Source organism: Miniopterus natalensis, chromosome X (genome assembly GCF_054644295.1).
Source record: "Miniopterus natalensis isolate mMinNat1 chromosome X, mMinNat1.hap1, whole genome shotgun sequence".
NCBI lineage: Eukaryota > Metazoa > Chordata > Mammalia > Chiroptera > Miniopteridae > Miniopterus > Miniopterus natalensis.
The window spans coordinates 51,000,458-51,013,258 of record NC_142103.1 but is presented as its reverse complement, the minus strand read 5'-3'; the positions used below and the strand labels follow the sequence as shown (position 1 = coordinate 51,013,258).

Below are 12,801 nucleotides of genomic sequence, written 5' to 3'. Positions count from 1 at the left end.
TAAATAAGTAAATTTTGTAAACACAAAAGTTAATCAGGTAAAAATACAGTTATTGGTTAATATGAAATGGCAAAATGTCATAGTAATATCTACCATAAAGCAAATTGTATTAGCAGTGCTACTTAATTCATGAGAGATTTCATTTGTTCAATGTAGTTTTTCTTGACAAAAATCATTCTCTATTATCATACTAATATGATTCATGTGTTGCTTTACATATTTCTGAAGTTGGCAGAAGTAGGAGAGCAGTCAGATATCAAGGTAAACAGAAATAAATGAGTACACAAAATAAGAATTTAGGGGGTTATTGAAGTAAGACTGCAAGAGAGCAGCTTAATTCCTTTTTCAATGGACTATAATAAGCTCCTAGTAATCACTATAAAATGTCTTTATATCAAGTCTTACTTTCTATAATTTCAGGACAGGAAATTAACATAGCAAAAATGTCATATCTATTAAATATTTAACACTCTAAACTAGAACATAAAGGAATTCTTAATTTAAATAATATGAAAGAGTTTACAGTGTAATTTACAAATTATGTCATGTGCCAAAGAAGATCAAATGAACAAGAACCTACCAATAAAAACCAGTCTCTGGCTGAGAAACCCAGATTTATAGGCAGGTGGAAAGGGTAGCATCTGTTCCCAAAGCAGATGCACCAGTTAAAAGAGCAACTTGATTCTATAAACCTGTATTACCCTGAACTACGTCCACCTCTTTGATTTTACTATTTTTCTTCAAGTTCAGTATCTGCTTTTTAATACCTTAGTTTTTATTTAAAGGTAATTACTTTACTATTATACAGCCTTTGTTATTATACATTCTTTGTTATTATAATAAGTTAACTTTTTCTTCTTATTTACTCACATTCTTCAAATTAAGAGACTCTGGTGGCCACTGAAAACAATGATCATTTGACCTTTGTGTCTATAAGCAAATTAGATTTAGTTATTGGGTTTTCTATGTATGCTAAGTAAAAGAACTATAAATGTTTAACTTTCTAGAACTAGCCAGAAAATGCTATGGGGAGGGGGATAGGGAGGCCTGGATGAAAGAAGATGAAGGGATTAGCCAAAAAAACATATATGCATAGCCCCTGGACAGAGATAACAGTGTGGTAAAGGCCAGGGTGGGGGCTGGGTGGAGGTGGGTAAAAGGGGGGGAAATGGGGGACATCTGTAATTATGTTAACAACAAAAGAGAAGCTAAATCTCTTTACCCACGCAAATCCATCTCAGTCTGAGAAAGTTGATGTTATAGATATGGAAGAACGACAAAACAGAAAATCACAATAGGCCAAAATTGACTTCTGCTGCTTTATGTATAGGAATGATGTTTTCAACTTTGTTTGCCTCTCTAATACATATATGTTCTGCACTCCAAAAATATTATCAGTTTCACCCAACATTTCAATATGAAAAAAGAATAAGAATATAAATTATAAACCTACCTGAGCTAAGAACCTATATACATACACAGGTTTAGTTTGTCCAAAGCGATAAACTCTGAATATACTCTGGATATCATATGATGGATTCCAAGAAGCATCAAATATAATCACTCGATTAGCAGCTACCAGGTTAATGCCGAGAGATCCTGCTTTGGTGGAAATGATAAACAATCGTCCTCTGAAAATGAAAATACAGAATGAATGCTTTAGTAATGAGTGTTTCACAGATATTTTAATTACAATATGACTTTCTAATCCTAAGTTTTATGAACAATCAGGAATTCAGAGAATTCCTTTCTCACTGAAGAAAATAAGACATGCCTAAAGAGTCAGGTTGAAAATTTATATGCCCAGAAAGAATCTTATTGCTGGAAAATGAAATAGTCTGAATTAGGAATAAAGATAAATATGGAAATCACATGTTTATAATACATTCCAGGTATTTACAGATTTCTGTGTAAATGTAGAAAATTTAAGTATAGCTCAACAGTTCATATTGTGTTCAGTAGTATCACGAGCACTAAGTACATGTAAAAGGAGGACAATGCCCCATGAGCTAAGTGGGGGTGACTAATACACAATTACAATAAGGGGTAATGAAGGTAAAGAAAGAAATTAGATAGGTGCAAGATACTGAGAAAGCTAAAATAGAATCAAGAAGACAGAGAGCTCCAGGAAAAAAAAACACCACACGAAGCTGATAGATTGCCTGCTATGTCAGAACACAAGAATTTATATTTCTGTAGAAGAATTTGGGAATGAGTGACAGGTTCATAGAAACTAAGGAAGTGGTAAAAATAAACTATTATTTCAACAAAAATAAACAGGTATACAAAGGAGGAAAAATAATCACAGTATTTCAAATTACTTCAGTGTGAATATTTAGATACAATAAATCATACTCTAAATTGATTTAGGCAAATATTATGAAATATATATACTGAGAAAATGAATGAGGAAAAGTGTGTGTCTGAATGTGGGTAAATTCCCACCTTAGAATGTAGAAAGGACATATGTAAGTAAATACCAGAAGAATTGCCAAGAGTTGATATTGGTTACCTGCAAGGAGTAGAAATCATAGGTAGAAAGGGGTTGCTCAAGGGACTATGAGCATTCCTTTAAATTTCTTGATAAATATCATGCTTGGTAGCTGCATAATATTCTATTGAATAAATATATAATTTGTTTACTGTTGGCAACTTAGACTGAGAAAACCACTGGAATATAATAAGCTCTCAACAATCTCCATAAAATGCCTTTGTACACCAAGCCTCATACGAGCACAGAACACTAAATTATACTCTGGCTTTTCAATGGTTTAAATTAACATTAAAAATCTATGATATTATGGTATGTGATAATAGGATACACAACCCGTTAAGTGTAACTGAAACTCTATAAAAAAACAAAACATACATACAATGTTAAGGGTAGTTATCCCTGGTCACTAGGATTACGATGATTTTTTTTTTTCTTTATATTTCTGTAATAATACATACTCAATTTCCAAAAAAAACCCCAAAAAACAGTGCTTTCTTTAATTAGTGGACATATATAAGGGTTTATGGGAAAATGCTTCCCCCACATTACTCCACTTATTTACATGTACTCCACACCTGCAAAAGAATCAAGCACAAAGAATAGCATAAACTATTTAGGTTAAAAACACACATACACAAAACACCCCCAGAATATAGAGAACTTCAAAACTCTATAGTATCCATCCACTAATGATGAGTTGCATGGGTTTAATAAGCATGTCTATCAAACTGTTATGCATCCCAAATACTAAGTTAGACTGGGAATACAAAAGATGAAAAAATATCTAGCGGCTGTACTATACGAGACCACCAACTAAAAGGAAACAGATACATAAACAAATGTAATGCAGTCTAATTTACAATAATAGAGGTATTTATTTATACAGTATACATGTGATCAATGACATCTTGTGGTTTTAAAAGCATACAAATGGGAAGTAAAATGGCTTAATTTTGTCCCCCCAAAAAACAAAGAAACAGAGACAAGTGATTGAACCAATATTATTATTTTACAGAACTGGAAACAAGATGACAGCATAGGTAACAGGTGGACCCGCCGCATCCCGCAACCACACCAAAATTACAATTAAAATACAGAACCACCATCACTCAGAACCTCCTGAAATCTGACTGAACAGAAACCCTACAACCAGGGAACTGTAAAAGCATCAAGATCAGTAGGAGGGGCGGAGACGCAGGTGGATCTGGGCTGAACTGCAGAGACATGGCCTCCGGCCCATACCCAGTGCCGCAGTTAAAACCCGGGAGGGAATCTCAGCTGCGGAGGTTTCCCGGAGGAGTGAAAGGTCCCAGTACCACAGCAGGCCCCCAGCCCAGGTCTCGAGGGCTAGGAAGAGAAATCCCCACAACTTCAGGCTGTGAAAACAAGCTGGGACTGTCGCTGAGGGTTGCAGAGGGTGCAGGAGTCCCAGGTAGCTCATCTTCAAGGGCCCGCACACAGACTCACTCAGATGCGCTCCCTCTGGGACCCAGTGCCGGGCAGCAGCTTCAAAGGAACTGGGGACACTTGGGGAGGAACAAACCTGCCTGAAATTGGGGGGAGAGGTGGAGGGGCAGCTTTCTCCCAGGCAGAAGAGCTAGCAGAGGCCATTGCTCCTTTGATAAGCACTCCTCCCACACAGCCAGCAGGCAGGCACAATATACGAATTGCCAGCACCTGACTCACACCTTTGCCCCACCCTATTGATACCCGGAGGCCCAGCCCCTCCCTACCTGCAAGCTCATCCAAGACATTTCCAGTGGCTTTTCTGTGCAAGTGGCCTCAAGAGCCTCATGCTTAGGACATTCCTAAAATCTCTCAAAGAAGCAGCATCATGCACCATATGTCTTGATAAGTGGCCCCAGGCCTGACACCAGTGGCAGCCTTCATTAGTTCACAGCTTGGCCTGTCCTGGACAACAACAAGCCCAGGACAAGTAGCAGCCATCTGTGATTTGCTATGTAGCTCATGCTAGGTGGCCTTGGTCAAGGCACTGGCAGAGCCTGACTTTGCACCTCCCGAGAGGCCCCAGAGACACTGCACCTGGTGGTCAGATTAGATCATGCTGGATTACAACCCTTACACATCCACGAGTGACACACTCAAGGGGTGCACTTGGTGATCACCAAAGCTCCACTGAAGTAAATCCTACTCCATAGGGGTGTCTCCACTAGATCAGCTCTTTGGTTGTAGTTGCAGCTGATCCTCACAGCCAAATAGCGTGGGAGTCAATTCCTCCCAGGGACACCAACAACAACCAAGGCTCAACTACAAAAGGACAGTGCACACAGCCCACACAGGGGAGGACCTAGAAGGCCCAGCTCAGGTGACTGGGGAGGCTGAGCCACTGGGTCCTACAGGACACCTACTAAACAAAGCCACTCTACAAATTCCAGGAGACACAGCAGCTCTACCTAATACATAGAAACAAATACCCGAAAGCAGCCAAAATGTGGAGACAAAGAAACATGTCAGAAAGGAAAGAAGAGAAGAACTCTCTAGAAGAGAAACTAAATGAAATAGATCCAAGCAAGCTAACAGATACAGAGTTCAGAATTTTGTTTATAAGGATGTTCAACCATATTAGTAAGAGTATTAAGAAAATACCTGAGAAAATCGATGACATAATAAAGTATTAATTTGAAATGAAGGCTATATGAACCGAAATGAAGACTAATCAACAGAAGAGGACGCTGAAAAGCAAATCAGCAATTTGGAACATGAGAAAACAAAAAACACCCAACCAGAAGAGCAAAAAGAAAAAAGAATCCAGAAATGTGAAGATAGTATAAGGAGCCTCTGGGACAACTTCAAGAGGTCCAATGTTCATATTATTGGAGTGCCAGAAGGAGAAGAAAGAGACCAAGAAATTGAAAACCTATTTGAAAAAATAATTACAGAAAACTTCCCTTACCTGGGGAAAGAAATACACTTACAAGTCCAGGAAGCACAGAGGGTCCTAAACTAGAGGGACCCAAAGAGGCCCATAGCAAGAAACATCATAATTAAAATGCCAAAGGTTAAAGACAAAGAGAGAATCGTAAAAGCAGCAAGAGAAAAGCAATTAGTTACCTACAAGGGAGCACTCATACGACTGTCAGAAGTTTTCTCAACAGAAACCTTGCAGGCCAGAAGGGAGTGGCAAGAAATATTCAAACTGATGAAAAACATAGAACTACAACCAAGATTGTTCTACCTAGCAAGGCTATCATTTAGAACCAAAGGTAAGATAAAGAGCTTCATAGATAAGAAAAAGCTAAAGGAGTTCATCACCACCAGACCAGTGCTACAGGGAATATTGAAGGGTCTTCTTTAAGAAGTTAATGAACAAAATAATCTGAGGAACTAAAGAGGTCCAGAAACATAGATGCATGTAACAGACGATCATATTTCAGAGTAAAGAGGGAAGGGAGGTGGAAGGTGGGAAGAGATTAACCAAAGAAGTTAGATGCATATATGTATAACCCATGGACACAGTCAATAACGGGGTGAAGGCCTGGGGAGGGGGTGGGAGTGAGGTGAAGGGCGTCAATTGGGAGGAAAAAATGGGACACCTGTAACACTTTCAACAATAAAGACAAATTAAAAATAAATAAACAAATAAATAAGTAAATAAAAAATAAATAAGAATTCTTTTACATGACCAGCCGGCGTGGCTCAGCAGTTGAGCATCAACCTATGATCCAGGAGATCGAAATTCGATTCCCAATTAGGGCACACACTCAGATTGCAGGCTTGATCCCCAGCAGGGGTGGTAAAGGAGGCAGCTGATCAATAACTCTCTCTCATCATTGATGTTTCTGTCCCTCCCTCTCCCGTCCTGTGAAAACAATAAAATATATATTTTTAAAAAATTATTTTAGCAAAGAAAATATTTACAACTATTTAACCTCCAATATTATTCAGGCTGCAATATGTAAATCTGTACTGAGATAAATTAACCAGAATAATTTTAGATTTTTAAAAAGATACTAAACATCAGGGAGATTAAACATGGTGGCAGACTGAGTGGAAGCTAAACTGACACTTTCCCAGGACCAAACTGGAATTAAAACTAAAACATAGAGAAACCATCCTGAATAAGCAACTACAACTGAAGACAAGTTGGAGAGCACCCTCATAACCAAGGAGGAAAAGTGAAAACCACATAGAGACTGGTAGGAAGTTCAGAGGCATGAGAGGGCTGGTTGGGTTCCCACAGACAGCAGCTGAAGGTCCGTCCGGAGGGATATCTCAGCTGTGAGGGGTTCAAACTGAGGACTCTGGGGCCTAAACTCCAGGGTGGGCTTCCAAGCCAAGAGCACCAGAACTGAGAAAGGTGCCCACATAACATCTGGTTGTGAAAAGCAGCCGGGTTTCTTTCTGCCAAGGTGAGACAGCTGGAAATGCAAGCACCCTTTTAAAGAGACAATACACAAAATTTCACACGCAGCCACTCACCTTGGGCTCCAGCAGAGGGAGGGCAGAGTGGACTGGAGGGGTGTGAGGAAAATCTAGGGTGTGGGCTCTGGAGATAGAGTTCAGAGGGCACCCTTCTGGATTCCTGTGCCAAGTTATTGCCCCTTACCACACAGACAGACATTTACTATCCAAGCAGATTTTTTGTCTCCCCATTGTGGCTGCCTGTTTGGGTTTGTTTCTATTTATTAGGTAGGCCTGCAAGGACTCTCAATCTTTTTGGAAGGTCTCTGGTGCAGGCCAATGTCAGATGCTGTTTGTGACTGGCCTTGAGTACCCTGTTTGGAGCTATCAACAACCCAAACAGCTTGAGGTCCCCTCTGTTGGGGCTGGGTACATTTGCACAGGACCAAGATGCACACCAAAGTCTGCTTTTCCAAGGCTCATGTCCAGAAGCAAATCAAGCAAAGACTTAAAACACTCTGAAGTCTGCCTCTACCTGCAGGCTGATTATTCTGATTCTCTTAATGAGCCTGAGGCTGTAGAAACTCCAGGGGGTAGGGCAAGAGATTTTCCAGCAGGGTGGGATAATTGCTTACCCCACAGGCTATTTAACATCCAACATTATTCAGGCTGAAAGCCCCAAATAAAAGAACAAGAGAAGTCTCCAGAAAAAGAGCGAAATGAAATGGAGAGAAGCAACCTATCAAATATAGAATTCAGAATACTGACTGTAAAGATGCTCAACAGCATGAAAAAGATATGAAAACTATGAAAAATGACCAGTCAGAAATCAAGAATGACATAACAGAAACAAAGAATACATTGGAAGGAATAAACAGTAGATTAGAGGAAGCTGAGGACCAGATCAGCAAATTAGAAGACAGGGTAGAAAAAAGCACTCAATTACAGATCCAAAAAGAAAAAAAAAACAATTAAAAAAAAGGACAGTCTAAGGGAGTTATGGGACAAAATGTAATGTAACAATATTCACATCATAGGCATGCCAGAGGAGGTCGAAAGTAAGAGTTAGAGAACCTGTTTGAAGAAATAATGGCAGAAAACTTCCCTAACCTGGTCAAGGAAAAAGTCACACAAGTTCAGGAGGCACAGAGTGTCCCAAACAAGAACCCAAAGAGGTCCATGCCCAGTCATATCATAACTAAAATACCAAAAATTCAAGACAAAGAGAGAATATTAAAGGCTGCAAGACAAAAGCAATCTGTTACCTACAAAGGAGGTCCCATAAGGCTGTCAGCTGACTTCTAATCAGAAACATTACAGGCCAGAAGGGAATGGCATGAAGTATTCACGGTAATGCAAAACAAGGATCTAAAACAAAGACTACTCTATCCAGCAAGGCTATCATTCAAAATAGACTGTGAAATAAACAGCTTCCCAGAAAAAAAAAAGGCTAAAGGAGTTTATTACCACCAAACCAGCATTGCTGGAAATGTTAAAGGGACTGCTGTAATTAGAAGTAGAAATAGAAGCATTGTAAGAAATGTTAAAGGGACTGCTGTAACAAGAATAGAGAGAGAAAAATATAGGCATAAAGAATTAAAATGGCAATAAATAAGGACCTATCAATAAAAACCTTAAGGACTTTAAGGGAGAAAACAACAGCAATACAGTCACAGTCGTGGACTTTAACACCTGAATTCACTGGATAGATCTTCCAGACAAAAAGTCAACACAGAAACAGTGACTCTAAATGGCACACTAGATCAGATGGATTTAATTGCTATTTACAGAACATTTCACCCAAAAGCTGCAGAATATACATTCCTCTCAAGTGCACATGGGTCATGCTCAAAGATAGGCCACATGTTAGGACACAAAACAAGTTTTTACAAGTTCAAGAAGACTGAAACCATATCAAGCATCTTAGATCACAATGACATGAAATTAGAAATCAACTACAGTAAAAACACTCAAAAATATTCAAATTCGTGGAGGCTAAATAGCATGTTATTAAACAGTGAATAGGTTACCAATAAGATCAAGAAAGAAATCAAAACCTTCCTGGGAACAAATGAAAATGAACACACAACAACCCAAAATCTATGGGACACGGCGAAATCAGTCCTAAGGAGGACATTCATAACACTACAGGCCTACCTCAAAAAGCAAGAAAAAATTTTAGTAAACTATCTAACCGTATAACCTAAAGAATTAGAAAGCTCCCCTGTGATGCCATCCGGACCAGGGCTTTTGTTTGCTGGGAGTTCTTTTAATTTATTTATTTTTTATTACTGCTTCGATTTCATCAGTTGTTATTAGCCTCTTCAGGTTTTCTGATTCTTCCTGATTCAGTTTTACATGATCTCACTCATATGTGGAATCTAATGAACAAAATAAACTAATGAACAAAACAGATCCAGAGACTAAGAAGCAGGGAACAGGCTGATGAATCTTAGTGGGAAGGCAGGGGTGAGGGAGTGGGTTGGGCGAGATTAATCAAAGAACTTATATGCATATATGCATAACCCATGGACACAGACAATAGTGTGGTGAAGGCCTGGGGGAGGGCGGATGTGGGGTAGAGGGGATTGATGGAGAAAAAAAGGGGAGATATCTGTAATACTTTGAACAATAAAGATAAAAATTTTTTAAAATACTAAACATCAGTATTAAAGTATACACTAAAAAAAAGTATACATGAAAAACAAAAACAATTAAAATATCAACCGTTATTTGAATACTGTTGCTTTATAGGTCTATTGGTAAAAACATGTATTTTGTTAGGCCTATACCTAAAAGTAGAATTGCTGGGTCATAGGGTATGTGTATGGTACTGTTAAAGCTGAACAAATAGTTCTTCAAACTGGTTATTCCAATTTACATTCCCACCAGCATATTATGAGAGTTCCAGTTGTTTGTTCCAGATCCTTGACAACTCATGGTATTGATTTTTTTTATAACCTTTGAAAACAGTTTAAGGGTCACACGAATGTGCAACAGGAATATAGCAAATTCCCAAGTACCCATCACACAGTTTTCCCCAATGGTAATAACTTACATAACTACAGAACATTGTCAAAACCAGGAAATTGACATTGGTATAATACTATGAACTCAGGTACAGAACTGATTTAAATTTCGCGAGTTTTTCTATGTACATTTTTGTTAGGTTTATAGTTCTGATAAATTTTACCAAGTAGGTAGAACCATGCAACCATGACAAAAGTAGGATAAAAACTGTTCCATTACCACGCACACACACACAAAATGCTCCTTTGTGTTACTCTAAGTATTTACAACCTACCCTTAACCCTAATACCTGGCAACTCCTAATCTGTTCTCTATCACTATAATTTTGTTATATCAAGAAAGCCACATGAATGGAATCATACAGTATGTAACCTATGAAAACTGGCATTTTTCACTCAACAGAAAGTCCATTCGACCCATCGAAACTGTTGATTGGATCAGTATCAATAGTTCATTCCTTTTTTATTGCTGGGCAGTATTCCATTATATGGGTATACCACCATTTATTAATCGATTCACACGTTAAAGGTTATCTGGCTTGTTTCCAGTTTTTGACAATCACAAATAAAGATGCTGGGAAGACCTGTGAATAGGTTTCTATGTGAAAATACGTTTCCAATTCACTGGCATAAATATTAAAGAGCGTGACTGCAGGGTCGCATGATAAGCATGTGTTTGTTTAGTTTTAAAAAAACTATGAAATTGTTTTACAGGAAGAGTACTTGTATCATTTCACATTCTTACCAGCACTGAAAAAAGATACTCAGTTTCTCTGAAACCTTGCCAGCATTTGGTATTGTCACTATTTTACATTTCAGCTATTCAAATAGATATGAAGCAGTATCTCCTTTCAGGTAATTTCTATTCCCCTATTGCCTAGTGATATTGAATGTTTTTTTCATGTGACTACTTCCCATGCATAGATCCTCTTCAGTGAACTGTCAGTTTAAGTACTTGGCCTTTTAAAACTGAACACTGATCATTTTCTTACTGTTGCACTTAGGGAATTTTTACGAGCCCTTTGTTAGATATGCATTTGCAAATATTTTCTCCAAGTTTGTGGCTTGTCTTTTCCTCTTCTTACAGGGTATCTCACAGACAAGTTTACAACTTTGATTGTTCAATTATTGATTTAATCTTTAATGAGATACATGCCTTTGGTACATGATTAAAAACACTTTTGCCTAGCCCTAGCTGGTTGGGCTCAGTGGTTAGAACATTGACCCTCAAACTGAAGGTTCTTGGGTTTGGTTCTGATCAAAGGCACATACCTTGGTTGCAGGCTTGATCCCTGGCCCCAGCAGGGCATGTGTGGGTGACAACCAATCGATGTCTCTCTCACATTGATGTTTTTCTCCTCTCTCTCTCTCTCTTTAAAAAGCAATGGAAAAAATATCAAGTGAGGATTAAAAATACACACACACACACACACACACACACACACTTTGCCTAACCTTATTTCCTGAGGTTTTCTTCTATGTTTTCTTAACAAGTATAATGTTTTACATTTATGATCCACTTTCACATCACTTTAAAATAGGGTGAGGCTTAGGGTCAGGGTTCATTTTCAGTCTATGAATAACCAATGGTTTCACTTCCATTTGTTTTATTTAATTATATTTTTCAATTAAAATTGAAATTTAGTATTATATTAGTTTCAGGTGTACAGCATAGTGATTAGGCAATTATATAATTTGCGAAGTGACCCTCCCAATAACTCTACTACCTTACTTGACACCATATATTTACAATACTATTGACTATATTTCCTATGCTATACTTTACATCCCCATGAGTACTGTGTAACTACCAATTTGTACTTCTTAATCCCTTCATCTTTTTCACCCAGCCTCCCAATTCCCCGTCCACCTGGCAACCTTAAATTGGTTTTCTATATCTATGAGTCTGTTTGTTTTATATGTTTTTCTTATATTCTTTAGATAACACATATAAGTGAAATCATATATTTGTCTCTAACTTATTTAACTTAGCATAATACCCTCTAGAGCTATTGATGTAGCAAATAGCAAAATGCCATTGTTTCATATGGCTGCGTAATATTTCATAGTATATATGTACCACTTCTTTATCTATTCATCTATTGATGGGAACTAGGGTTGCTTCCATATCTTGGCTAATAGGACTTCAATGAAAACAGTGGTGCATATATGTTTACAAATTAGTGTTCTAAATTTCTTTGGATATATAATGAAAAGTGAAATACCTGGATCATAAGGAACTTTTATTTTTAATTTTTTGAGGAATCGCCATATTGATTTCCATAGTGGCTGAACCAATCTGCATTCTGACAAACAGTGCATGAGGGTTCCCTTTGCTCCACATCCTCATCAACACTTGTTTGTTAATTTACTGATGATAGCCATACTGACAGATATGAAGTGATATCTCATTGTGCTTTCAATTGGCATTTTTTTGGTGATTAGTGACATTGAGCATTTTTACATATATCTATAGGCCATCTGTATGTCCTCTTAGGAGAGATGTCAATTCGGGTATTCTGCCCATTTTTTAATTGGACTGCTTGTTTTTTAGTGATGAGTTGAATGAGTTCTCTATAAATTTTGAATATTAACCCCTTATTAAATATATAATTGGCAAATATATTCTCCCATTCAGTAGGCTGACTTTTTGTTTGATTGATGGTTTCTGTTGCAGTGCAAAACTTTTTAGTTTGATTTGGTCCCATTTTGTTTTTGTTTCCCTTACCCAAGGAAATATATAAAAAAAAATATTGTGGAGAGAAATGTCAGAGATTTTACTGCCTATGTTTTCTACTAGGAGTTTAATGGCTTTTGATCTTACATTTAAGTCTTTAATGCATTTTGAGCTTGTTTTTGTATATGGTGTAAGAAAGTGGTCGTTTCATTTTTAAAAATGTATCTGGTCAATTTTCC

General features: G+C 37.7%; 1 protein-coding gene across 8 annotated transcripts in view; it reads right to left on the bottom strand.

Moving 5' to 3' along the window:
* The window catches only part of ATRX (ATRX chromatin remodeler), a 263,885-nt gene that overhangs the window by 35,474 nt on the left and 215,610 nt on the right, over positions 1–12,801 (bottom strand). For all 8 annotated transcript variants that reach the window (XM_087813462.1, XM_016207255.2, XM_087813461.1 and 5 more), the window contains one exon: positions 1,454–1,631. In XM_087813462.1, the coding sequence (XP_087669588.1) occupies positions 1,454–1,631 (178 nt within the window). The remainder of the gene's footprint in view (positions 1–1,453; positions 1,632–12,801) is intronic.